The sequence below is a fragment of the Martes martes genome (assembly GCF_963455335.1).
Source record: "Martes martes genome assembly, chromosome: 8".
NCBI classification, from domain to species: Eukaryota; Metazoa; Chordata; class Mammalia; order Carnivora; family Mustelidae; genus Martes; species Martes martes.
The window spans coordinates 129,249,958-129,277,695 of record NC_137895.1 but is presented as its reverse complement, the minus strand read 5'-3'; the positions used below and the strand labels follow the sequence as shown (position 1 = coordinate 129,277,695).

The 27,738-nt window shown below is 38.6% G+C and overlaps 1 protein-coding gene across 1 annotated transcript; it reads left to right on the top strand.

Annotated features, from left to right (window-relative positions):
* Window positions 1-7,561: 7,561 nt before the first annotated feature.
* On the top strand, window positions 7,562-23,217 carry LOC308347170 (patched domain-containing protein 3-like; the record flags this gene model as incomplete). The annotated part of the gene is made up of 4 exons (XM_080810297.1): window positions 7,562-8,701; window positions 9,642-9,763; window positions 18,482-18,627; window positions 21,713-23,217. The coding sequence occupies 4 exons, from the start codon at window positions 7,562-7,564 to the stop codon at window positions 23,215-23,217; spliced, it is 2,913 nt and encodes a 970-aa protein (XP_080666423.1).
* Between the last annotated feature and the right edge of the window lie 4,521 nt (window positions 23,218-27,738).

The following is a 27,738-nucleotide window of genomic DNA, read 5'->3' as shown; positions in this document are numbered from 1 at the left end:
ACAGAGTACAACATCCATGCATGATAAAAACTCCCTAGAGAGTAGGTCTACAGGAACATAAACTCACTATAATAAAGGGCTTATGTGATATGTAGAAAACCCTAAAGACTCCACCAAAAACTACCAGAACTGATACATGAATTCAGTAAAGCTGCAGGATATAAAATCAATGTGCAGAAATCTGCCGCATTTCTGTAAGTCAAGAGTGAAACAGCTCAAGGAGAACTTAAGAAAACAATCCCATTCACATTCTAAGAATAAACTTAACCAAAGAGGTGAAAGACCTCTGAAAATTATAAAAAACAAGCAAACAAACAAACAAACAAACACCGAACAACTGATGAAAGAAATGTAAGATGATGCAAAGAAATAAAAAGGCATTCCATGCTCATGGATTGGAAGAAAAAATATTATTATAATGTCTATACTACCCAAAGCAATCTACAGATTTAATGCAATCTCTACCAAAATATCAACAGCATTTTTCACAGAACTAGAACAAACAATCCTCAAATCTGTATGGAACCACAAAAGACCTCAAATAATCAAAGCAATCTTGAAAAAGGAAAACAAAACTTGAGGCATGACAATTTCAGATTCCAAGTTACATTATAAAGTGGTAGTAATTAAAACAGTATGGTACTGGCATAAAAATAGACACATAGATCAACGGAATAGAGTAGGAAACTCAGAAATAAATCCATAATTATATGATGAATTAATCTTCAATAAAGGAGGAATGAATATACAGTGGAGGAAATACAGTATCTTCAATAAATGGTGCTGGGAAAACTAGACAGTTACATACAAAAAAAGGAAACTGTATTACTTCTTTCCACCATCCATAAAAATAAACTCAAAATGGATTAAAGACCTAAATGTGAGACCTGAGACCATAAAAATCCTTGAAGAGAGCACAGGTAGTAACTTCTCTGACACTGGCTGTAGCAACACTTTTCTAGGTATGTCTCCTGATGCAAGGGAAATAAGAGTAAAAGTAAACTATTGGGACAACATCAAATAAAAAGCTTCTGTACAGTAAAGGAAATAATCGACAAAACTAAAAGACAACCTACAGAATGGGAGAAGATATTTGCAAATGACCTATCTGATAAAGGGTTAGTATCTGAAATATATAAAGATACATAAATATCTTTATATACGAATATATAAAGATATAAATATAAAAGATATATAAAGATAAAATATAAATATAAAGATATATAAATAAAGATATATAAATATAAAGATAAACATATATAAATACAAAAGATCTATAAATATAAAAATATAAATATAAAGATATATAAATATAAAAATATATAAGGATACAACTCCATCCCAAAAAACAAATAATCTGATTAAAAAATGGGCAGAGGACATTAACAGACATTTTTCCAAAGAAGGCATCCAGATGGCAGACAGACACATGAAAAGATGCTCATTATCATGTATCATCAGGGAAATGCAAATCAAACCACAATGAGATGTCACCTCATATCTGTCAGAATGGCTAAAATCAAAAACACAAGAAACAAGTGTTAAGAAGGATGTGGATAAAAAGGAACCTCTTGCACTGTTGGTGGGAATGCAAACTGGCGCAGCCACCGTGCAAAAGAGTATGGAGGCACCTCAAAAAAAATTAACAATAGAACTACCCTGTGACCCAGTAATTGTACTACTGGGTATTTCTCCCAAAATACAAAAACACTGATTCAGAAGGATACATGCATCCCTCCTGCTTGTTGCAGCACTGTTTACAATAGCCAAGATAAGGAACCAGCCCAATGTCTATCGACAGATGAATGGGTAAAGAAGTGATACACAGACACACATACACGCATGCACACACACACACACACACACACACGCACACATGCACACACACACACACAATGGAATATTATTCAGTTATAAAAAGGAATGAAATCTTGCCATTTGCAATGACATGGATGGAGCTAGAAAGTCTAATGGTAAGCAAAGCCAAAGAAGTCCATCAGAGAAAGACAAATACCACGTGATCTCACTCATATGTGGAATTTAAGAAACAAAAACCAGTGAAGGGAAAAAAAGAGCAAGAGAGAAAGAAACCAGGAAACAGAGTCTTTCTTTTCTTTTTTTTTAAAGATTTTATTTATTTGACAGACAGACACAGCGAGAGAGGGAACACAAGCTGGGGGAGTGGGAGAGGGAAAAGCAGACTTCCAGCCCGATGCGGGGCTCAATCCCAGGACCCTGGGATCATGACCTGAGCTGAAGGCAGACGCTTAACAACTAAGCCACCCAGGCGCCCCTAGAAATAGAGTCTTAACTCTGAGAACAAACTGATGATAACCAGAGGGGAGGTGGCGGGAGATGGGTGAAACTGGTGATGGGTATTAAAGAGTACACTTACCATGATGGAAAAATAAAATAAAGAAAAAGAAGTGGGGGGAACAGGTTACTTCTATCTCATATAAACTTCTGCAGAGAATAGAAAGAAATTTATTCTTATAAGGCTCCTATAACACTGTTACCCAAATTAGACAATAAAAGAAAATTAGAGGCCAATCTCACCTCAGCATGAATGTACTAATGCTATATAAACTTTAATAAAATGAAACTGCATTATATTCTGACATTTAGGGTTTTCAAGCATTTTTTCAAGATTAAAAAACAATAATAATACCATTTGTCACATGCGTAGAAGGAGAGACTCCCTATGTTCTTCCCAAAAGATTAACACACATGATTTGATGAAAATTTAACTCATTCATGAAAAAAATACTTTGTAGCAAACTTTCCTTACCTCCATAAAGGTATAAAACTAAAACAAACAAGAAGTCCCACTCAATGATGAAAATATTTCTAACAATTAGCCCTTATTGAATTTCATGTGTTTTAAATAATTTCACATGTTTTAAATAATTTAATCCTAAGAACCCCGATAGTAAGGTATTATCTTCTCCATGTGACAAATGGAAATTGTGACAGAGAGAAGTTAAGTAACTTGCCCAAAATCACACAGGTAGTAAGAGGTTGAGCTGGGCAGTGAACCCAAGCGCATCAGCCTCAAAGTCCATACTTTTAACTAGGATGCCAGAATTCCTTGAAAAATATCCAAAACAGCTTCATTTCCACTGCCCGTGTGGACCACAGACTCCCGGATTGAGTGTGTATTCTGTCTAGTCCTGTTTGAGCAGAATTTATGTGGGCCCTAGAATTTGTGTCTTAGGGTCACTTTCCCCCGGGGTCCCCACATCCATTTCAGCTTTAGAGTCATTCTCAGCAGATTCCTGAACAGAATCTGCTCTTCATGCTCCTGAAGTCTATGCCCCTTGGGGCCTATAATGAGGTTCAATACTTCTGCCATGTTCTCTCCCCCAAAAAACTAACCTTAATTGGCTTTTGGATTTTCTATAGTCTTAAGAAGTTACTTGACTTCAATGGGATGCAGAAGATCTTCCCTTTCTCACGTTGTTTTCTGTGGTAGAGATCTATGACAAAGCTCTTCCAGGCTACATTTCCCCTACTCTTTTAAGAAGGTTCCCTTAATTTTACAAATCTTATCCTGCCCCTCACAGTGATCCCTTTCCTTATCAAAAACCTGTCAGCAGCCCTGTTGGGTGGGACTGAGTGTTCTCCCTTCATTATTTCCCCTTGGTTTAGGGCTCAGACATTGCTTTGTTAACATAGTCTTCTATTTTTGTTTTAGGAAGGTTCCCACAGGACAGAAATATAAAGCCAAGGAGTTACTGAATGATCAAAACCACCCACTGTTTACCGAATCTTGCCCACCTTTGCCTCCATTGGAAAACTTCATACTCACCCAGTAGCCACCCGGCCCAGGTCAATCAATTTGGTCCCTCCTAGTTCCTTGTAGTACTTCTCCTCTTTCCTGTGCTTCTCTTTGGAGAAGATTTAACTCAAGAAATTCTTGGTCCCCTAGGACTCAGGAGATACAAAAATCTTTACCTAAATAACTTTATCACTTCGAGACTGACAATAATATGTGAAAGGGTCTAATTTAACCGTCCTTGTTCTAGACTGAAAAGTCTGTTCAGATGTTTTGTAGCCACTCTGACTAGCTCTCCTGCTCTTCAAGGGAAAATCTCCAAGGGCACTTGCAGTTACTCAGTTATCTCCTGGATTTGTGCTCCCTCTGGGAGCATTAGTCCGGTTTCCTCTGTTCCATTTTTCAAGACTCTAGTCACTCTCTCTAACCTATTAATTTTTAATTATTCCCTGCCCCTTTAAAGTCCCCGGTCAAGTCTGGTTATTGTTGCTGTATTTTCCTTTCTGTATGTTGAGTGTGGCCTTCAAGATCGCTACTTCCCTGTTCTAATTTGTTCTCCCAAATTCCAACAATTCCTTTAAGGAAATCTCTATTTTTCTTTCTCTCAAGCATTCTCCAGCTTGTCTTCTGCTATTTCCCGAGCCATGTTTTGGGGCATCACTATACTAAAGAAAATGAGAGATTCACCTTATTATATAAAAAGAAATTTAATGATAAAGGAACTACTTCAAAAAGTTTTACCATCAGCATTGTGAACCCCAAGTCCATAAAGACCTGAGTTCTCTTGCTTCCAAGAAGGCAAATCCCAAATGCATAAGTACTTATCAACCTTCTGTTTGTGTCACAGTTGCTCATGTCCCATGGGACCAAATAAGTCACATGGCCAGTGTGGGAGGGAACCACAAAATTCATAAATGCTGGGAGCCATGATTCATTGGAGACCATTAGTATAAAAGCCTACCACTCTACCATTATGTGTACATGCATTTTAACCATATGTTTCTTGGGGTGCCTGGGTCACTCTGCCAGTTAAGTGTCTTCTCTTGATTTTGGCTCAGGTCATGATCTCAGGGTTGTGTGATGGAGCCCCAAGTCAGGCTCCACACTAGGCATGGAGCGTACCTGGGATTCTCTCTCCCTCTTCTTCTGTTCCTTCTCTCTCTCTCACTTTCTCTCTCACACACACACACACACACACACAAAGAAAATTTTTTTCTTCCCCAACACTACATTCATGATCAGTTCTTGCTGCTGTCGCTTTTCAGTTTCTTAACTATTCATCTCTCAGTTTTACAGCCTCTCCTCAATGGCCAATCAATTTTTTAAACCTTTAGATTTCAATCTAGAAAAGGAAAATTGAGTGACTTCATGACACTCGGTGATGGATTATTATGCGAGTTAGGAGGAAAGCTCTACTGTTTTAATTTCAACAAGAAGCAAAGGAAAAGGTAAAAGGCTTAAGAGAGGGCAGCGCAAAAGTCGCAAAATGATACCTGGTGCTTCAACACAGGCATCTGAGCAGACCTCCAGCATCTACAGAATACATTTCAGCCATTATTATTTCTGCCATTTTTGAATTTTATAATTTCTAGAGCTGTGGAAAGACAAGCAGTAGCACCTAAGTTATGACTAACATGAGAGTGTCCTCTGAACAACAAAAACAAGACGTCCTCCTTGTCTCTGAGGAGCTCATACTCAAGTGCAGGAAACAGATTAACCAGTAACTAAAATACACAGTTAAAAGAGAAGCATCTTATGCATAGTAATGGGCAAAAATGTTTTTGAAATAAAAAATAAAAAATAATGGGCAACTGCCCTTTATTTATACCAAACTCAGTTTGGCTAACCTGAGAGAATGAGACTTACAAAAGGAGAAATGGGGCAAGAGAAAAAAATGGGACACGGGGGCTGCTTGAAAGGACTGGGGAACAGAAGGAAATGGTATCCACATAGCGATAAGAGATAAAGAAAAGGTAATGCTTTGCCTGTTTAATTTTACCTAGACTGAAGATGGATAAGAAATAGACTAGATAAAATTTTAAGTCCTAAACTGTATTCTTGAATTCCCAATACCCACCCCCTTCTCATCCAGAAGGCATTTTACAAAGTATGGAGAATCCAATCCTGACAAAGTAGACACCATTCTCAGATTAAAGGCCAGAGTGTTGTGTGAATTGAGAGGAAGCAACTTAAGAGACTTGTCACTTAAGCCATGTGACTTCTAGGCCATGTGCTGGCTGTACTGGATATAGTCTAGAGCTCCAAAACCAATATGAAAAGCTTTCACAACTCAAATATAGCAGATGAGCTCATTTTAAAAATGTCAAATTCCTTTTGTGGAATGATACAGAAAAACTGGTGGGGAATAACTATTAGTGATATTTTTTATTGACCTTCTAAACCCACACAAACATTAGTAATCTACATAACTAGATTAGTGAAATTAAATAATCTAGAATTAATAAACTAGAATGAAGAAACTCAATAAAATCAAATCTCGAGGTACATATTTTTCTATAGAATTTAGTACTTCACGGTGGCTGATTTATGAGCAATTGTAGAAGTTTAGGGTTGTTTTGAGAATGAAAAAAAAAAAAACACGCTGATGTTGTGCTAAAGAACTACCATAAAGATGGGCAGTAAAAGGCCCTAGTTTTGCACATTACAGAGTACTTGTGAACACCCTCCCTCTAACATTTCATCCTCAATGTTTAGGACAAGAACTGAGCCATTCTTGCCATAATATAGATATGGTTTAACAAATGGAATTCCCAAATCAGTTCCCCCATTTTTCTAATGTGATACAGATGCCATTAGATTTATACCACACCAATGATAAACTCAAGATATAGCTATAACTAGGACTTGCAACAAGCAGACGAAGAAGAGGAACCCTCCTCCCATTTACTGTAACTTTTAGAACAGAAAACGGGGGCCACCTTGTAGTTATTAAGGTCACCCTTAAACAATGACTTTCTGGAAAGCCAACTTAATATCTCCTATTTCTTTCTCCTTTTAAATACTGTTAAAGATATCTTCCTTAACGTCTTGGACTTGACATTCTTACAATCTGGAGATTTCATTAAAACGCGGTATCTCCGCACATAAAAACACAACCACGATGACTGCTAAGTGACTGCCAACCACGGAAAACATGGCGAGCAGTTTTCCTAATTCGAGGACCCGCTCACCACCTGCCTGCCTTCTAGTCACCTGCACGTTAAAAGGTAGGTGAGGACTTTCTTAAAAATGGTGCCATGAACACAGGGGTCCCTCCGTCCTGGGAACTGTGGAACAGACCAAAGATAAACACTCATTTTTCCTTCTACATACTGCCTTCTAACTTTTTACGAGGAGAATGTTTATGTTCGGTCTGATGAAAATAATAAATTAAGTGTACCAGGCTCACCCTACCCAAGAACGGTGTTCCTGGATGATCCCAGAAAGGCTAGAACGTGTGTGTGTGCGCGCGCGCGCCAAATTCCCCCCAAAGATGTAAGCCTCGTAGAACAGGCACGCATCTTCCCTTTAAGAAGTGCTTCTGTATTAACTCGACTCCGGAGGGCACGGGCACGCCACACGCAGATTTGGGGCCAGTCGGGCCGTGGGTCAAAACACGTGCTCCCCACCGAAGCCGCAGGCTCGGGCGCGAGCGGCCGGAGTCAAACAGACTCCCCGTCGAACTTCTCCAGGAAACCGTCGGGTGCGGTGGAGGGGGGCGCGCCGGCCGGTGGCCGCTGTCCCACCTGCCGCCCGGAGTGAGAACGTTGCCTTTCCTTCCCGGAAATGGGCCTCAGTCCCTCCAAGGTTGCGCCAGGGGCCGGGCCCCAGTCCGCAGCCCAGAAGCCGGAGCGGGAGCCGGGGCCGCCGCGGCAGCCGCAGCGGGAGGCGAGTCGGAAAGCCGAGGCCCGGCCCTGGCCGGACTCCGGGAGGCCGTCGGAGGGGGAGGCGCGCCCGCGGGCACAGCCGCTCCCCGCCTCCAAGCCCGAGTCAGAGCGGCCCTGGCAGTCACGTCAAGGACGGGAACCCAAGCTTAACCGGGCTTCCGGGCAGCGCACGCAGTCCCTTGGGGCGTCGCACTCCCAGTCGGGGTCAGCGAGGGGGCGTTCGGGCCTGCCGGCGTCAGGGTCACGCTCAAGGTCACGGTCGGGAAACCAGCCATGGGAGAGACCCCGCTGCCACACCGACTGCCTGGAGGCGCCCCTCTCCCGCGCCTTCGGAAGGCTGGGGTGGGTGGTGGGCTCGCACCCCTGGGTCTTCCTGCTGGCGCCCATTGCGCTGACGGCCGTTCTGGGCACTGGCTTGATTTACTTACCCAAGGATGAAGAGGAAAACCTGGAGGAGCAGTACACCCCCATCGGGAGCCCGGCCAAGGCTGAGCGGCGCTTTGTGCAGGGACATTTCACCGCCAACGACTCTTACCACTTCTCCATCTCCAGGAAGAGCACTGACGTCCATTTCGCTTGCATTCTGGCGGTCTCCAACACCACCTCCCTGCTGGAACAAGAAATCCTGGAAGAAATCAGTCAACTGGACGCTGTGATACAGGATCTGTATGTGACCAAGGAAAACGGAACCCAGACGAGCTACGATCAGGTGTGCGCTAAGAACGAGGATTTCTGCGTTCCCTCCAACCCGCTCCTGGCTGTCTGGCAGAGGAACAAAAACCTCGACCTGGGAAACGTCACCTTCCCAATCTTCAACCCAACAGGCCAGCCCATCTACCTGGCCGGGACCCTTGGAGGAACATTTTTAGGCAAGAGGATGGGGAAGAACCAGTTACTCGTGAGGGCCAAGGCCATGCGGCTACTGTACTTCCTGAAGACTGAGGATGGCGAGGTCAACGAGCTTAGCAAGATGTGGCTGATCCATTTCCTGAACCAATTTAGCAACATCGAAAAGAGTCTGGCCTTGAAGAAGATCCAGGTACCTGGTGGCTGGGCCTTAGAGGGAGGCCGGGAGAAGGTGGGAGGAATAAGGGCACTTTTCCAAGGATTGTAACGGTAGCGCTGCCCAATTATTTGATGGAGTCCTTGCCTTGACGCTGGGAGTGCTCTACTCTATTTGGTACTTAATCCAATGTCCTTAATCTCACACATCAAAGGATGCCACAAATCTTAAATCCTTAGTAATGTTGGTGGAAAACACAAATTCTACATCCTCAAGGTAGGTCTGTTCCATACAGACATTGCTCATCAGGTTTCCTAGTCAAATGTCTTTGAAATTCCTACTTTTAGTTAAAGTCTTTGCTGTTTGGGGAAGCTCCCTAAAACTTGTTTGGAGTTCACTGAAATTTAAAAAAAAAAACAAAAAACCCAACGACAACAAAAAACCCTTCAAGCAGAATTCATGGTGTTTATGAAAAAAGAACTAGCTTAGCATTTTCTGCGTAAGTTCTAGCACAGTGCCAGGCACATGCTAACCTTTCGGTAATGTTGGGCCAGCAAGCCCTTTAATACTTGTGAATAAGCCCGGTAAAGTGAGACAGCTCCTGGAAAAAGCCTTTGAATACCAGATCTTTCTGAAATATCAATGCACTTAAAATAGTAAAAGTCAACAACCTAATGAAATTTAGAAAAAGTGACACTTTTCTGTGGCTATTAATGACTTCACGGTCTTATACAGAACTCAGATTTTGTATATTCAGGAGTTTTAAACTTTGGGTTTTTGCAAGAGACTTTGGAAACCATGCCATAGAGTTGTGGGAAGAAGCAAATCTATGTTGTCTTCTTTATTCTAAAGTCATAGTCCACAAATTTTAACATGTCGTTTCAATGAATAAGCTGTAGTGTTTCAGTAGTTTTTGTCGCTTACACACAAATATTGGAATGAAAAGTTATTTACTTGGGTATATTTTCTGTGGCAGGTGGTCTACTTTACATCACTTTCCAGACAACTAGAATTTCAAGCCACTTCTATGACAGTGATCCCTTTGTTTCACTTGGCATACCTTCTAATCATATTATTCGCAATCATATCATGCTACAGGTAAAACAGTTTTATTAGTTGCTTAACTCTTTTAAAAAATAGTTGTGTGTGGTGAAATACATATAAAAGATATAAAATATGTCATTTCAATCATTTTTCAATGTGCAATTCAGTGGTATTAATTAGATTCACACTGTTGTACAACCATCACAACTATCTGTTTCTGAACATTTTTTATCACCCCAAACAGAATTTGTATAAGTCTCAGCTGGTAACCCACCATGGCCTCCCCACATCCCAATCCCTGTTAACGTCTTTTTTTTTTTTTTTTAAGATTTTATTTATTTGACAGAGACAGTAAGAGAGGAATCACAAGCAGGGGGAGTAAGAGAGGGAGAAGCAGGCTTCCCCGCCAAACAAGGAGCCCCACGCAGGGCAATCCCAGGACTCTGGGATCATGACCTGAGCCAAAGGCAGATGCTTAACCGACTGAGCCACCCACATACAACCTTCCCCTGCCCCCCAGTTAATCTTTATCTACTTCCTATTTCTATGAATTTGCCTATTCTAGAGATTTCATCTAAGTGAAATCATACAATATTTGTTCTTTTGTGACTGGTTTATTTCACTTACTATAATGTTTTCAAGGTTCAACTATGATGTAGCATGTATCAAAACTTCATTCCTTTTCCTGACTAATGTTTCATCATATATAAACAGTGCTGTTTATTCACTTATCTGTTGTTGGGCACTTGAAATGTTTCCACCTTTTGGCTATTGTGAATAATGCTGCAGTGAACACGGGTATACAAATATTTGTCTGAGCTCCTGTTTTCAATTGTTTTCAGTATATACCTAGCAGTTGAATTGGCAAGTTATGTAGTTCTGTGTTTAGCTCTTTCAAGAAGTGCCAAACCACTTGCCACAGAGGCTACCCCATTTTACATCCTACCAGCAGTGTTTAAGGGTTCTAATTTCCACACATCCTCACCAACATTGATGACAGCCATCTTAGTAGTGGCAAAGTGTGGTTTAATTTACATTTCCCTAATTATGAATGATGTTAAGTATCTTCATGTGCTTATTGGCCATTTGCCTGTCTTCTTTGGAGAGATATCTATGCAAGTCCTTTGCCCATTTTTTTCCATTGGGTTGTTTGTCTTTTTGTTGTTGAGTTCTGTTGTTAATGAGTACTTTGTGTATTTTGGATAGTAAACCCTTATCAGATTTGTAGGGACATCTGGGTGGCTCAGTTGGTTGAACGTCGAGCTCTTGGTTTCAGCTCAGGTCATGATCTCAGGGTTGTGAGATCAAGCCCTGAGTCGGGCTCGGTGCTGGGCATGGAGCCCACTTAAGATTTTCTCTCTCTCTCTCTCTCTGCCCCTCTCCCCTGCTCATGTTCTTGCTCGATTGCTCTCTCTTTCTTTCTCAAAAAAAGATATATGATTTATGAATATTTCCTCCCACTCTGTCCTACGGTCTCTTCACTTTCTTGATAATGTCTTTAATGCACAAAAGCTTTTAATTTTAAAGAAACCCAATTTATCTTTTACCATTTTTCTTTTGCTACTTATGCTTTTGGTGTTACATCTAGGAATCTGTTGACAAGTCCAAGGTCATGTACCTTTGCCCTGTTTCTTTCTAAGAATTGAAAACCTTCTATGGTTTTAGCTCTTATATTTAAGTTGTTGATGGGGTGAATGGGGTGAATAGAGGTCTAACTTCATTCTTGCACATATGGAAACCTAGTTCTCCAAGTACCATGTGATGAAGAGACTGTTCTTTCCCAGTTGACTGGATTTGGCATCCTTGTCAAAAATCAATTGGCTGTAGAGGGGCACCTGGGTGGCTCAGTGGATTAAGGCCTCTGCCTTTGGCTCAGGTCATGATCCCAGGGTCCTGGGGTCGAGCCCCACATCGGGCTCTCTGCTCGGCGGGGAGCCTGCTTCCCCCTCTCTCGCTGTCTGCCTCTCTGCCTACTTGTGATCTCTGTCCATCAAATAAATAAATTTAAAAAAATCAATTGGCTGTAGATATATGGGTTTATTTCTGTGGACTCTCAATTCTATTCCATTAGCCTACATGTCTGTGGTATGCCAGCAACACACTGTTTTAATTGCTATAGCTTTGTTGTGAGTTTTGAAATCTGGAAATCTCAGTCCTCCAATTCTTTTCTTCTTTTTCATGATTATTTTGGGTATCCAGGGATTCTTGCAATTCCATATGAATTTGAGGGTTGACTTTTCCATTTCTTAAAAGAAAAAGGCAATTGGCATTTTGTAATAAGTAATAAATTTATTTATATAAATAAATTTATTTGTAAATTTAAATAAATAATTTAAATAAATAAATTAAATAAATCTGTAATAAATAAATTTATTTATTTATAAATATAAATTTATTTATATAAATAAATTTATTTATTAATAAATTTTGTAATAAATAAATTTTGTAATAAAGATGTTGAATTTATAGGAAAAAAAAAAAAGCCTGCTTCTCCCTCTCCCTCTGCCTGCCACTCCCCCTGCTTGTGCTCCCTCTCTCTCTCTCTAACAAATAAATAAATAAAATCTTAAAAAGAAAAAGAAATGGTGGACAGTTTTGTTTGATTTGGTGTATTTTTTTACCTTACATATTTGCCAATTATGACCATTTGGAGGCAGATATGCTGATAGAACTAAACAACAAGTCCTTATTTCTAAGTTTGAACTAGTACTTTTAACTATATAAAAATATCTTTAATTGACTTAGATATCTTCATTGTTCTGATGTGGGCTTTATCTTGTTAAGCACTTAAAAATTGTTATCTAGGCCTTAGGGTTAATTTAGTCTCTTGTGATCACAAAGCTAAAATGTGAAAAATATCGACAAATAAAAGAATTTAGGTGTAGAAAGTACACTACAGGTTATATCATTCCAGTGATTCTCACAGCGGAGTCACAGAGACAACTGTTAAGCCCACGTATTCTGAGGCCTTGCTCTATTGAATCAAGTCTCTGGGGCTTCAGTTTGAAAATCTTATTTCAAAAACTTGTCTACTTGATTCTCATTTGTAGGTTGGTTTGGGAACAAATGATATAATTCAACCTCTAGATTTTAAGGTAGAGGAAAATGAGGCCCCAGTAGGCAAAGGGAGTCAATTAACTACAATGGGTACCTCTTTAGAGTCAATAAACTACCTCACAACTTTGTTATTCTGGAAAGAAAGACCACAATGCCCTAGAAAATGAACAAACCAAAATACTAAACAGCAAGTGTAGGAGGGAGGGAGGGAGCAAGTGAGAGAGGCAGAATGTGGAGAGGGGAAAAGACAAAATTCTGTCTTTTTCAAGTCAGTAGAGTTAAAAAAAAATGTTAAACTAGTGTGGAATCTACAAGGTACCAACAACTGGTTTGATAAAACTTGTCTACTAGATAGTTGGTTCTGAAGATACAAGTTCATATCAATTCTTGCTTATCTTTACAAATGACTATGGACAGTAATACAGAAAATAAATCCTGTACCAAAGGCAATTAGAAAATGATTTATATTTATGTGTCTTTGAAGACTTTATGTGTTTGTAACCAACATACTGAACACATAGGACTCATGAGGTATAAACATACAGCAACTTTATTTTTGTTCTCTTTAATTTTGTAGGTAGAGCAGTTCTTCCTCTGCCCCATGAAAACTCAGGCAGGCCCTGTGACTTTTGTGGTCATTCTTAGGTAAGACAAAATCCTCCAGTCTGAATTAAAATGTCCATGTCCATGTAATAGACAAAACAAAATCATGTAATAAAAAAAAAAAAGCAAAAAATAACTAGATTTGAAGCTAAGGTTCCCCCCAACCCCCACACCGCCAGCACTCTTAGGCAGAGTGTGCTGCCTGGGACAGTCCTTAATGGGGAAAAAAGGGACTCACCAGTCCTCTTGTAGCACTTTTCTTCCTACTTCTCATCTTGCTAAGTTGGCTCCTGGTTGGAGCATGCCCAAGGAGAAGAGGAAAAGGAGCAGGAAAATACTTAAAGTAAAGATGTTGCCATGATGGTTCAATTCATGCCTTTTCTGGTATCAAAAATAAAACCCATTCTCCTGTGAGAGTGTTTCTAAGTTTCTTAGACACCTCCCACTCCTCTCTCTCTGTTATCACAGAGAATCTCTTATCTCTGTTCTGGGCCGGGCCTCCTAGACAGTCCCTAAAACATTGGCCGTCCTGCTCGTCTCAGATCCTTACACAGGAAGGCTACTCCTTGCATACCTGCATTTGCCTCACACAGAAGCCTTGCTCGAACACATTTTAGGGTTCAATATTCATTGTCTTATAGTGAAGTCATAAGAACAATAGTAAGACTTTTCCAACTTTATGCTCTAACCTGAACCTCCTTCTACAGCACAGTAGTGGTATGTTGAGCTTCCAGATTATTTCAAACTTGTCTAACATTTTGGAAAGGTCAAAACTCACCCCAAATATTCAATCAGTTTCTGAAACAATCTGGGGAAAATCTTTCCCTTCTCAAATACACTGGAAATTATTGTTTACTCATGGGAGACATGATTACCTTTCAAGGGAGATAAGGATCTCTCACCAAACATACAGAGTGTTTTCTAAGGACAGTAATTTCTAGTTCAGCCCTTCTCTGCTAAGTGAATTAAAACTTCAGAGGATGGGCCATCTTGCTGTCAGCGATGCCCAAATCGGCCTGAGCACTGGAATCATATGAGGAAAGATTCAGACGTTGAGACCCTGCAGCTTCCCCACAAACCTGTCGCGTCAGGACCTGCAGAGCTAGGTCCCAGGAGATCCGAAGTTCTAAGACTCTCCGAGGTCATAAACTGCTTAAAACCGAATCCTTCTAGGGCACTGGAATATCTGCACATGTATCCACCAAACTCCTACAGTGTTCACGTTCAAATTTTTTCCTCCCTGGTCTATTGAACATTAAAATAAAGGACATTGAGGGGCCCCTGGGTGGCTCAGTGGGTTAAAGCCTCTGCCTTCGGCTCGGGTCATGATCTCAGGGTCCTGGGATCAAGCCCCACATCGGGCTCTCTGCTCAGCGGGGAACCTGCTTCCTCCTTTCTATCTGCCTGCCTCTCTGCCTGCTTGTGATCTCCATCTGTCAAATAAATAAATAAAATCTTTAAAAAAATAATAAAAATAAAATAAAGGTCATTGAGAGAAAGTCAACTCAGCAATTAAAATCATATCTCCCACCCTCTGGAAAATTTATACCAAAAAATCCGGAAACTTGAAAGAGGGAATGGAAATAAATGTGTCATATGTAACTTTTATCCTCCTTAATCTTTCTGATTTCAGAGTTCATCTTTGTTACCTTCTTCTTTTAAACTGCCATAAGCCAGTATTGTTTTTTTAAATTATTTTTAAATTTTTTTTATTAACATATAATGTATTATTAGCACCAGGGGTACAGGTCTGTGAATCGACAGGTTTACACCCTTAACAGCACTCACCATAGCACATACCCTCCCCAATGTCCATAAACCCACCACCTTCTCCCTACCCCCTTCCCCCCGGCAACCCTCAGTTTGTTTTGTGAGATTAAGAGTCTCTTATGGTTTGTCTCCCTCCCAATCCCATCTTGTTTCATTTATTTCTTTCCTACCCGCCAAGTCCCCCACGTTGCCTCTCAGCTTCCTCATATCAGGGAGATCATATGATCATTGTCTTTCTCTGATTGACTTATTTCGCTCAGCAATAATACCTTCTAGTTCCATCCATGTCATCGCAAATGCCAAGATTTCATTTCTTTTGATGACTGCATAGTATTCCATTGTATATACATACACACATTTTCTTTATCCATTCATCTGTGGATGGACATCTAGGTTCTTTCCATCGTTTGGCTATTGTGGACATTGCTGCTATAAACATTTGGGTGCCTGTGCCCCTTCGGATCACTACATTTGTATCTTTAGGGTAAATATCCAGTAGTGCAATTACTGGATTGTAAGGTAGCTCTATTTTCAAGTTTTTGAGGAACCTCCACGCTGTTTTCCAGAGTAGCTGCACCAGCTTGCATTGCCACCAACAGTGTAGGAGGGTTCCCCTTTCTCCGCATCCTCACCAGCATCTGTCATTTCCTGACTTGCTAATTTTAGCCATTCTAACTGGTGTGAGGTGGTATCTCATTGTGGTTTTGGTTTGTATTTCCCTGATGCCGAGTGATGTGGAGCACTTTTTCATGAGTCTATTGGCCATCTGGATATCTTCTTTGCAGAAATGTCTGTTCATGTCCTCTGCCCATTTCTTGAATGGATTATTTGTTCTTTGGGTGTTGAGTTTGCTAAGCTCTTTATAGATTTTGGATACTAGCCCTTTATCTGATATGTCGTTTGCAAATATCTCCTCGCATTCTGTCAGTTGTCTTTTGGTTTTGTTAACTGTTTCCTTTGCTGTGAAAAAGCTTTTGATCTTGATGAAGTCCCAATAGTTCATTTTTGCCGTTGCTTCCGTTGCCTTTGGCGATGTTCCTAGGAACAAGTTGCTGCGGCTGAGGTCGAAGAGGTTGCTGCCTGTGTTCTCCTCAAGGATTTTGATGGATTCCTTTCTCACATTGAGGTCCTTCATCCATTTTGAGTCTATTTTCATGTGTGGTGTAAGGAAATGGTCCAATTTAATTTTTCTGCATGTGGCTGTCCAATTTTCCCAACACCATTTGTTGAAGAGGCTGTCTTTTTTCCATTGGACATTCTTTCCTGCTTTGTTGAAGATTAGTTGACCATAGAGTTGAGGGTCTATTTCTGGGCTCTCTATTCTGTTCCATTGATCTATATGTCTGTTTTTGTGTCAGTACCATACTGTCTTGATGATAACAGCTTTGTAATAGAGCTTGAAGTCTGAAATTGTGATGCCACTAACTCTGGCTTTCTTTTTCAACATTCCCCAATAGGGATTGCATTAAACGTGTCGATTGCTTTAGACATTTTCACAATATTTGCTCTTCCAATCCATGAACATGAAACATTTTTCCATTTCTTTGTTCCTTCCTCAATTTCTTTCATGAGTACTTTATAGTTTTCTGAGTATAGATTCTTTGCCTCTTTGATTAGGTTTATTCCTAGGTATCTTATTGTTTGGGGTGCAATTATAAATGGGATCGACTCCTTAATTTCTCTTTCTTCTGTTTTGTTGCTGATGTATAGAAATGCAACTGATTTCTGTGCATCAATTTTGTATCCTGACACTTTACTAAATTCCTGTACAAGTTCTAGCAGATTTGGAGTGGAGTCTTTTGGGTTTTCCACATAAAGTATTATATCATCTGCAAAGAGTGATAGTTTGACTTCTTCTTTGCTGATTTGGATGCCTTTAATTTCTTCTTTTTGTCTGATTGCTAAGGCTAGGACTTCCAGTACTATGTTCAATAGCAGTGGTGATAGTGGACAGCTCTGCCATGTTCCTGACCTTAGCAGAAAAGTTCTCAGTTTTTCTCCGTTGAGAATGATATTTGCTGCAGGTTTTTCATAGATAAGCCAGTATTGTTTTAAGAAAGTATTCATTATAGTCAAATTTTAGTCTAACAAAGCAACTTATTTTTGCTCTGGAATTTTGTCTGTGTGGTTGATTTAGGGCCCTGAATTTAACTCCTAGAACTGGTGGGTTGACAGAAAGTGAGCTACAGCCATGGTGCAGAACATTTTTTTCATAATAAGAAAGTTTAGCTATTTTACTGTTACAACAGTAAAAGGTCTTTAGTCATGTTGTTACTGTATTAGAATCAATGCTTCCGTTTCCATAGTTGACTCTTAGGTTTCAATCCAAACTTAGTTTGTCTCTCCTACTAAAAATGTCTAGAGATGAGTATCAGTCATTTGTTTTGAAGCACTTAACAAACAATGTGAAATATAAATTTTAAAATTTTTAAATGTAATGTGGTGGGCACCTGGCAGGCTCAGTCAGTTAAGTATCTGCCTTCAGCTCAGGTCATGATCCCAGGGTCCTGGGATCAAGTCCCGCATCAGGTTCCCTGCTCAGCAGGGAGCCTGCTTCTCCCTCTGCCTGCCACTCCCCCTGCTTGTGCGCTTTCTCTCTCTGAAAAATAAACAGATAATCTTTTAAAAAAGTATAATGTTGTGGCTGTTGGGTAGGTAAAGTACTGAACCCATACTTTAAAATGCTGTCTATATATTCCCACTTCTGGGAAATGGGCCCAGGCTGTGTTATTCTAAATGGACTACATTTCCAATTCTTTTGCAATTAGTAGCAACTTTTCTAGAGCCCGCTTCAGCAGTAGATGAAAATCCTGAAAACGTCTTAGGAGGAGTCTTTCTACATTTTGCTAACCAAAATACATATTGAACTGGCTCTGAAATACATGAGCTATTTAGGCTTGCATCTATGGTGAGCTGGAGTCAAGGGTTGGGTGAAAAGAACACTGGATATGGATACTTACTCTGCTAAGTCTTGCCCTCCCTTTGCTGTAGTAGTCCATTTATACCCTTTGAAGAGCAGAGTGGAATTAACCATCAGGAGTGTTTTAGTATAACTCTGTGGTTCTCGACTACCAATCAGTGGAGTAGTAGCTTGCTTAGCTGCAGAAGAATCACCTAGAAAGTTTTGTAAAAGCTCAGATAGCTTTTCTGTTCGCTCTCTCCTTTTTCCCACTTGGTCTGGGATAGTGCCTGGGAATTAAAGGTCTCCACTAGACTAGTACGGGAATTATTGCCCAAGAGCCTTCTGAACAGGTGTCCAAGTAAAAAATGTTACAAACTGATGGAATTTCAGTATAGAACCTACCACCACAAATCCCATGATTTTTCCTTCCAAATTTACAGGTGTGACTGCGTACGTAACAAAATGTGGACTGCAGCCTTTGGGGTGATTTCTGCTGCCTTGGCAGTGGTGAGCGGCTTTGGCCTGATGTTGTACATGGGGGTGCCATTTGTGATCCTAGTTGCAAATTCACCGTTTCTTATTCTGGGTGAGTAAAACAAAACAGGAGGTTACATGTTGTATATGTGAGGGTGTGGGGTAGATAAGGGAGGGAGTTTAGGTTAGATTAAGCAAAATAATTATATCTGGGTGGTTCTATAGATCAAAATGAGGTGACAGGAAAAAAGAAAATAAAATTGAATTGTGTGTCTTTAGAGGGAGAAAATCTAGCACCCCAAATGGAAAAACACAGACAAGGGACATGAACAGATGGGTCACACCCAAATCTAAAATATGAATCACTGGAAATAATAAGAAAAAAAATTGACCTCTCAATTAACCAAGGGATACAAATTAAAACAAAAATGGACACCTTGTTTTCATATCAGATTAATGAATATCGGCAAGACTGAAGGAAGGTTGTATGGAAATGAACACTCATCCTGCTAGCGGAAAACTGTAACCTGGTACACCCTTTTTTGAGTCCAGTTTTGCAAATCAAAAGACTTAAAAATTAAACAGGGAATGTCTTTGACTTACTGATTCCACTTCCTAGGAATTTGTCCTAATAATTGGACAAGTGCTCAAAAAGTAAAAGCATGTTCACTTTGGCATTATTTAGAACAGGAAGGTTTTGAAAACCATTTAATTCCCTATCAGCATGGGATTGGGCAACTCAAATGTAGCATATTAAAATTGTGAATCATATTCAATCCTTAGAAAGAGGTAGATTTATAAGGTATATAAGGTAGACAAAAGATATATAACCACTACCAGAAAAATGCTTGTTATGAAACAGGGTGTTCAAAACAGAAAGATATAGTTGTATTGGTGTATTTGTATAGAGCAAATTCTGGATGGATATATGTAAAAATGAAGGGTGGAATTACAGCTGTTTAAATTTTTTCTCCATATTTTCCTATACTTTCAGAATTTATTTTATAGGGGCGCCTGTGTGGCTCAGTGGGTTAAAGCCTCTGCCTTCGGCTCAGGTCATGGTCCCAGGGTCCTGGGATCGAGCCCCGCGTCGGGCTCTCTGCTCCGTGGAGAGCCTGCTTTCTCCTTTCTCTCTGCCTGCCTCTCTGCCTACTTGTGATCTCTGTCTCTCGGATAAATGAATAAAATCTTTAAAAAAATTTATTTTATAATAAGCATGAGAAAACAAAGGTGTTTCTCCTTGAGAAAATAAGGAGCTTGGAAGAGGTAGTATTTGGTTTCCCAGGGGAGACAGTGGATGAACTGTATGCTGGATGTCAGGGCATCTCTTCCTAGTACACAGCCATACTTAGTCACTCACCACCACCCCCCCACAGCCATTAATAACAAGGTTAAGGTGTATCTAATTGATTTCATGTAAACCAGGATTGTATAGTTTGTGTATTCACAGGAGTGTGAATGGCTCTGTGTGTGTGTGATTTAAACAACTCAAGAAATGTGCGAGGACAATTTCTGAATAAGGTTCTATAAATAATAAAACTAGTTTTTAGGGCGCCTGGGTGGCTCAGTGGGTTAAGCCTCTGCCTTCAACTTGGGTCATGATCTCAGAGTTCTGGGATCGAGTCCCGCATCAGGCTCTCTGCTCGGCAGAGAGCCTGCTTCCTCCTCTCTCTCTGCCTACTTGTGATCTCTCTCTGTCAAATAAATAAAATCTTTAAAAAATAAAAAAATTTAAAAAAATAAAACTAGTTTTTAAATACCTTGTAAATATCAATGAATTCATTCTTGGTCCTTAGTACTTCTGATTCTTCCCTTTTGTCCCACTGAGTACAACTGAAATCCTCAAGGCCGCTAGCCATGGGATGTCAGGATGCATTTGTGACATTCTGTGTAGCCTTATGTTAATTTAGATCCTTCGGCCTGCTTGATCATAACCAGAGAACATCTGATTAGAGACAAAGTTGCAATTCCTAGTACCCTCCTGTAGAGAAGATACCCCCAAATTGAAGTGGAGAACAGCATTTTATTCTACCTTGTGTATTTCCTTGTTTATTTCATTAAGTTTGTATCAATATACATGGGTGAAAGTAGTGTCAACTCTAGCAGAAATCTTGAGGCAGGTGAAACTTATCTGCAAATGCTCTTGCTGTCCTCACTATCCCCATTCTTCTTTCTAGTCCTCCTTTCCAAGTTTTCAGTGGTGATTTCAAAGTCCTCAAATGTTCTGTCCTCTCTATTCCAAACCCATCATGAAACATCCTTATAGAAAAGGATTACCTAGTAGATATTAATATGCAAGGGATTCTTTTTTTAAAAGATTTTCTTTATTTATTTGACAGAGAGAGATCACAAGTAGGCAGAGAGAGAGAGGAAGGGAAGCGGGCTCCCTGCTGGGCAGACAGCCCAATTAGGGTCTCGATCCCAGGACCCTGGGGTCATGACCTGAGCCGAAGGCAGAGGCTTTAACCCACTGAGCCACCCAGGCACCCCTATGCAAGGGATTCTTGAGATTTACTTTGGTGCACATGTCTGATCTCAAGAGTACTTGCATTTTAATGATAATGCCTTAACCTGGGAAAGTAAGTTTAAGTGATAACATTCTGGGTATCAAAAACAGGCTAGGAGGAAAACGGGGTGTGTGTGTGTGTGTGTGTGTGTGTGTGTGTGTGTGTACTATGCGGTGCCTCTCAAATCCTACCACATTGATACTTAGATGCTAACTGTAGAACAGATAAGTCCAGCTTATATTTTAAGCAACAGAATGTTGGCTCAGTGTGTCTGTACATTTGTGTAAAATGGTTTATGAGGGAAAATGGTCTCTCAGATAATCCAGTGGAATCAAAGATAACATTGCTAATCCTGCTTCAGCTAACATCCACAACAGGTTTCCTGACTCATCGTTAAAACACCCTGCACGAAGACTAGGAGCAGAGTATCGGGTCTATCCTATGCTATGTACAAATAACAGGAAGGCATACAAAGCCCAGAGTTGTTACAAAGGAAGGGGCGAATTCTGGTGTGGCTTCAGAGGCAAGCAAAGGAGGCAACAGAGAACATAGTATCAAAGCACAGATTGGGCGAGATAAATCAGACCTTAAGAGATGGACAAAGAAGATGGTTTGAGTTTATGCATTTAATTTTTAATGGATATTAATATGTATGAAGATGGCTTCTTCTTCTTTTTTTTTTTTTAACAGGTGTCGGGGTTGATGATATGTTCATAATGATTTCTGCCTGGCAGAAGACCAGCCTCATGGATAACATAAAACAGCGTCTGTCCAGTGTCTATTCCAAAGTGGCAGTGTCGATTACAATTACCACCATCACCAACGTCCTGGCCTTCTATACAGGGATTATGATCTCTTTCAGGTCCGTACAGTACTTTTGCATCTATACAGGAACAACCCTGCTCTTTTGTTATTTCTATAACATCACCTGTTTTGGGGCATTTATGGCCCTGGATGGTAAAAGAGAAAGAGTCTGTCTACGCTGGTTGAAAAAGCCAGAAAATCCTGACCAAAAATGTTCCTCATTAAAAAGATCCTGCTGTCTCCCATGTGATTCTCTCCCGGACGAAGAAGAAACCGATGTCCATCCAATGAATGTGTTCTTTCGAGACTATTTTGGCCCTTTTCTCACAAGAACCGAGTCCAAATTTTTTGTAGTGCTTGTATACATTTTGTACATCATAAGTAGCATCTATGGGTGTTTCCAAGTGCAGGAAGGTTTAGACCTTCGAAATTTGGCAAGTGACGATTCCTACATCACACCATATTTTAATGTAGAAGAAGAATATTTTTCAGATTATGGTCCCAGAGTTATGGTTATTGTTACAGAAACCTATAACTACTGGGATGAAGGTGTTAGGCCAAAACTGGAAATATGTCTGTCAAATTTGGAAAACAGTGACTATGTAGATAAAAGTCTTACAGAGTTTTGGTTACGAGAGTATGTGCAATATATGGAAAAGAGCCAGCAAGATTTAAGTGATAAGGATACTTTTATGAATAATTTGCCCAATTTTTTAACACATTTTCCACTTTTTATGTATGATATTAACATTTCATCATCACATGAAATCATTTCTTCCCGGGGCTTTATTCAGACCGTGGGTGTTTCTTCTTCAATCAATAAGAAGACGATGTTATCCCAGTTACGAAGCAAAGCTGAAAAGTGCGAAATTCCCCTGATGGTGTATAACCAGGCATTCATATATTTTGATCAGTATACTGCAATATTAGAAAATACTGTTAGAAATGTCATTGTTGCATCAACCGCTATGTTCATTGTTTCCTTATTGTTAATTCCTCACCCACTGTGTTCCTTGTGGGTAACTTTTGCTATTGCTTCTGTGATTGTGGGAGTAACGGGTTTCATGGGATTCTGGAATGTCAATCTTGATTCCATATCCATGATTAATCTTGTCATTTGTATAGGGTTTTCTTTCGATTTTTCTGCACACATTTCTTATGCATTTGTTTCCAGTTCTAAGCCCTCAGTAAACCAAAAAACAATTGAGGCATTGTATCTGCTAGGCTATCCAGTGTTACAAAGTGCACTTTCAACAGTAATAGGGGTGTGTGTTTTATCTGCAGCTAAAGCATACATCTTCAGGACATTTTTTAAGATTATGTTTCTTGTTATGGTATTTGGGGCTGCTCAAGGCCTAATTTTTATTCCGGTATTCTTAACCTTTTTTTGAAGGTTTGTTTGAATATCTGCTAACAAATCAAAGACCAATTTTAGAATTCCTGATTGCCAGAATCCAATCTGATAAAAATGCACTATCAGAAATAGTCAATAAACTTAAAACAAAGGCATGTTTCCTTGGCTTGGAAATCCCATTTAAAGATGTTATTTAAAATATCCTGAGAAAAATTAATTAGTCTTACATTAAAATATCTTTACTAAATTAGGAAGTGTTGTCATCTTTATTATAGTCTATACACTCAAGCATAAGGTATGACTTTCCAATTATTTTTTCCTTTTGTTTCATTGTTAGAAGTTTATGCCTGGAATTCAAATATTTTATAATTATAATATAAATGGAATATTATTTTCATTGTACTTCCTCTATCATTATTATGTAAAAGTACAACTTATTATTTATTCTCCCAGTCTGGTGCTTTGTATGCATTTTCTTAATGGTATATTTTGATAAACTGAAATTTTTAAAGTTTTGAAATCCATTTTATCATTTTTTTAATGACTAATGCTTTCTGTGTCCTAAGAAGTCTTTGTCTATTCCAAGATGACAGAAAAATCCACCTATGATATCTTCTCAAAGCTCATAGTTTTAATTTTACATTGAGGTCTGTGATCCATAAATCTTTTGTTGAGAAGTGTGGATAGAAGTTCATTATCTTCCCATAATAGTTATCATCCAGTTTTCCAGCATCATTAGTAAAAAGACTATATTTTCAGCGTAGGATTAAGTTGGCACCTCTGTCAAAGAATCAGCTGACAATTTATGTGTGGCTCTATTTCTGTGCATTGATCTGTTTGTCTATCCTAAAGCCAATACCACAGTGCCTTGATTATTGGACCTTTCTATTAAATCGTCAAATTAGGTTGTATAATGTGTCCAACATTTTTTTTCTTTTCTAAATTATTTTGGCTATTCTTGGTTCTTAGCATTTAGATACTAATTTTAGAATCACTTGTCAATTTATCAGAAAGCTTTCTGGGTTTGTGACTCAGTTATAGTGAATCTATACTTTAATTTGGGGAAAATAGGTATCTTAGCCATTTGGAATCTTCTAATCTATGAACATGGTTTATCTCTCCATTTATTTGTGTCTTCTTTAATTTTCCTCAGGACTACCTTATAGATTTAGGTAGATTTACTTCCAAGTAAATTTTCATCTTTATGGCTTGTAAGTAAATTTAAATTCCTTTTCCATTTTGTTTTTGCTACTATATAAAAATACAATTGATTTAGGTATACCTAAGTTATATTGTGTAACCTTGTTAGGTTCATTTATTAGTTCTTGTCGATCCTTGTAGTTTCTTTAGCAGTTTTTATCTGTGCAATTATGTAAAGGACACATAAAGGCATTTTATTTCTTCCCATATAATCTTTCTCTCTTACTTGACTTATTGTACTGGCTTAAAACATCCCGTAAAATGTGGGAAAACACACTAAAGGCAGACCTCATTGCCATGTTCCCAACTCTGAAATGTTCAATATTTCATCACTAAATATGATTACCTGGAGGTATGTCATAGCTGTTTCTATCAGATTGGGGAAGTTCCCTTTTCCTTCTAGTGTGCTGAGAGGTTTTACCATGGATGTGTATTGAATTCTGTCAAATAATTTTTGTCCATCTATTAAGATTATCATTTTTTCTATTTTAATCTACAAATGTGACAATTTATGTTGAATGACTTTTTAGTGTATTCATCAACCTTGCATTCCTAAGATGGCTCATATTAGGTCATGGCATATTAGTGTTACTGTATATTACTGTCTTTGTTTTGTCATTTTTTCAATGATATTTGTTCCTGTGATCATGAGGGATATTGGTCTGCATTTCCCTTTTCTCATAATGCCTTCTTCAGGTTTTGATAAGAGGGTTATGCTTCCCTCAGGAAATGAGCTGGTAAATATTCCTCTTCTATTTTCTGAAATATATGATGTATAGTTGATACAATTTCTTACTTAAATGTTTAGTAGAATTCACCAGTGAAGTCAACTGGGCATAGAGCTTTTCTGGAAAGTTTTTTAATTTAAAATTCACTTTCTTTAACAAATATAAGGACATTCAGATGTTTTCTCCTTGGGTCATTTTGGTATGTTTTAATTATCCCTTTTAGCTAAATGGACAATGGATAATTTTCTTATTATCATTTTAATATCTCTAGCGATGTCCCCTGTGCAGTTCTTGATATTGGTAATTTGTATTATATCCCTTTTATTTCTTGATCAAGGAATTATCAATTTCATTAAATTTTTCTAAGAACCAACTGTTGACTTTATTGATTTCTTCTTTTATTTCTCTATTTGCTGCTTCACTGCCTTCTACTCTTTGCTCCTTCTTGTTTTCTACTTTGAGTTTAATTTTCTCTTCATTTTCCAGCTCTTTAAGGTAGTAGCTTGATTTTAAACCTTTATTCTTCTAAGAAAGCATTTAATGCTATAAATATCTTTCTTACTACTGTTTTAACTGTATCCACAAATTTTTATACAATGGGTGTTCCTTAACATTCCTTTCAAAATAAGTTCCCATTTCTCTAGTGATTTCTTCTTTGATCATGGACCAAATGATCATGCCTTTGCTTTCTCTTCATTTTTTTTTTTAAAGAATACTTTAACTGGATTTACAACTCTAGGTTGAGAGGGTTTTTTCAGCACTTTAAAAATGTCCTTGCATCGTCTACTTGACTAGAATCCAGTTTCCATTGTTATACCATTCTTCTCTATGGAATATGTCTTTTTTTTTCACTAGCTGCTTTTAATACTTTCCTTTGTTACTTGTTTTCAGCAATTTGACTATGATGTTGTTGTGTGTGGTGTTTTTTTCTATTCAACCTTCTTTGGGTATCTTGAGCTTTTAGGACCTGTAGCTTGATATTTTCTATCATATTTGGAAATATTTTAGCCTTTACTTCTTGAAATATTTTTCTGCCACATTGTCTCTATCCTCTCTTTCTGGGACTCTAATTACAAATATGTTCTTGTTATTCTTAGTTCATGCATAATATTGTAATATTCTTCAAGTTTGCATTTTGTCATTAATAAATTTGAATTTGTTGATACCTTCAATAGACTCTTCTCTTTAGCCCATATTTGATTGAAAAAACAAGTGTGTCTACATATGGTGAGATTCCTGGTCAGCTCAGGAATAGTCTACTCTGTGAAGGTTATTAATAAGTATGGAAATATTTAAATAATTCAGTCAATATATGTTCATCTACTGTCTCTTTTTATTTCATTGAGATTATCATTCTTAGAAAATATTTTATAACACAAAATTCATCAAATAAATTCTATCTCGGATTATCTTCAATATTTGGCCAACAATTGGAGATGTTGCAAAATAATAGGTCTTTTCAATTTCATTCCATTCATTAAAGAATGTAAATTTATCCCCCAAATGGAAGCTCATCAAAAAATTCTTCTCCCAAGTTAAGAAATTACAAAACACAATTATAAAATTGCAAAATTAAATCAGATACATTGTTTGAGCTCTCCTTGTTTGATTTGTTCATTTCCTTCCTGGCTTTTGTAGTGATGAATTCAACGGCTTCCCATTCACACATTTTGTTTTCAATAATTCCAGTTTGCTAAAGGCTTCAAAGCTTTACGTTTCTTTGGTCTTCCCTTCATTGAACACTTGATTAAAGATCACAACTGATTTTGAACAAATTGCAACAAGAACAAATAGAGGACTCATTCACAAAGTAGTCCAATACCATTGTAGGGCACTAGATTGATTTTCAAAGTAGTTTTTCAAAGAGTCAAGCATTTGTAAAATCTGGCTGATGTTGGACCGTTAAGAGGAAAAAGTACATACTGTCATGCTTGAATATTTTTAAATTCAGTGTCCGCTTTATCAGCAAATATTTGTTGTTCACTTACTTCAGGTATTTTATTAGCTCATCTTGTTCCTTCTGTGTGTATTCCTCAGATGTAATCTTTGATTACCCATTCATATTTATAAACGAAGCCTATTTTGCTTAGTATAGGTTATTATTAAGTTTTCTATGTGATTGTTAATTCTATCTCCAGCAGCCAAAACTGGTTTTCCACTACTGTCCTGGTATACCACTTAATTTAAATTAAATTTGAATGTCTTATTTTAAATGAAGTATTATTATTATTAATAGTTGAATTAAAATAAGCCGGGATTGGTTTGATATACTTCTGCTTTTTACTTTCAGATTCTTCCTGGTCTAGTGATATGGGTGACACAGGTGCACTGAATAGAATTCTCACTTTAACATGTGGTTAACTCTGAAAGTCACCCATGATAAATCACCTCTCTTCCAGATCCTTTACAAATGCTATGTAACTAACACTTCCCTTCCACTGACAGTTGGCAGAGTGTTCACTGAGTAAAATGAAGTGTGCTCAGACACGAGTGGTTAGGGACAGCTATCTCTTCACTGGATACTTTATTGGTAAAGCCATACTAGCCACTTTAATAATATGGCCCAACATTGTAGTGGCTTATCCCAATGGAAGAATGTTTCTCACTCATGTAACAATCACAGTAGATTT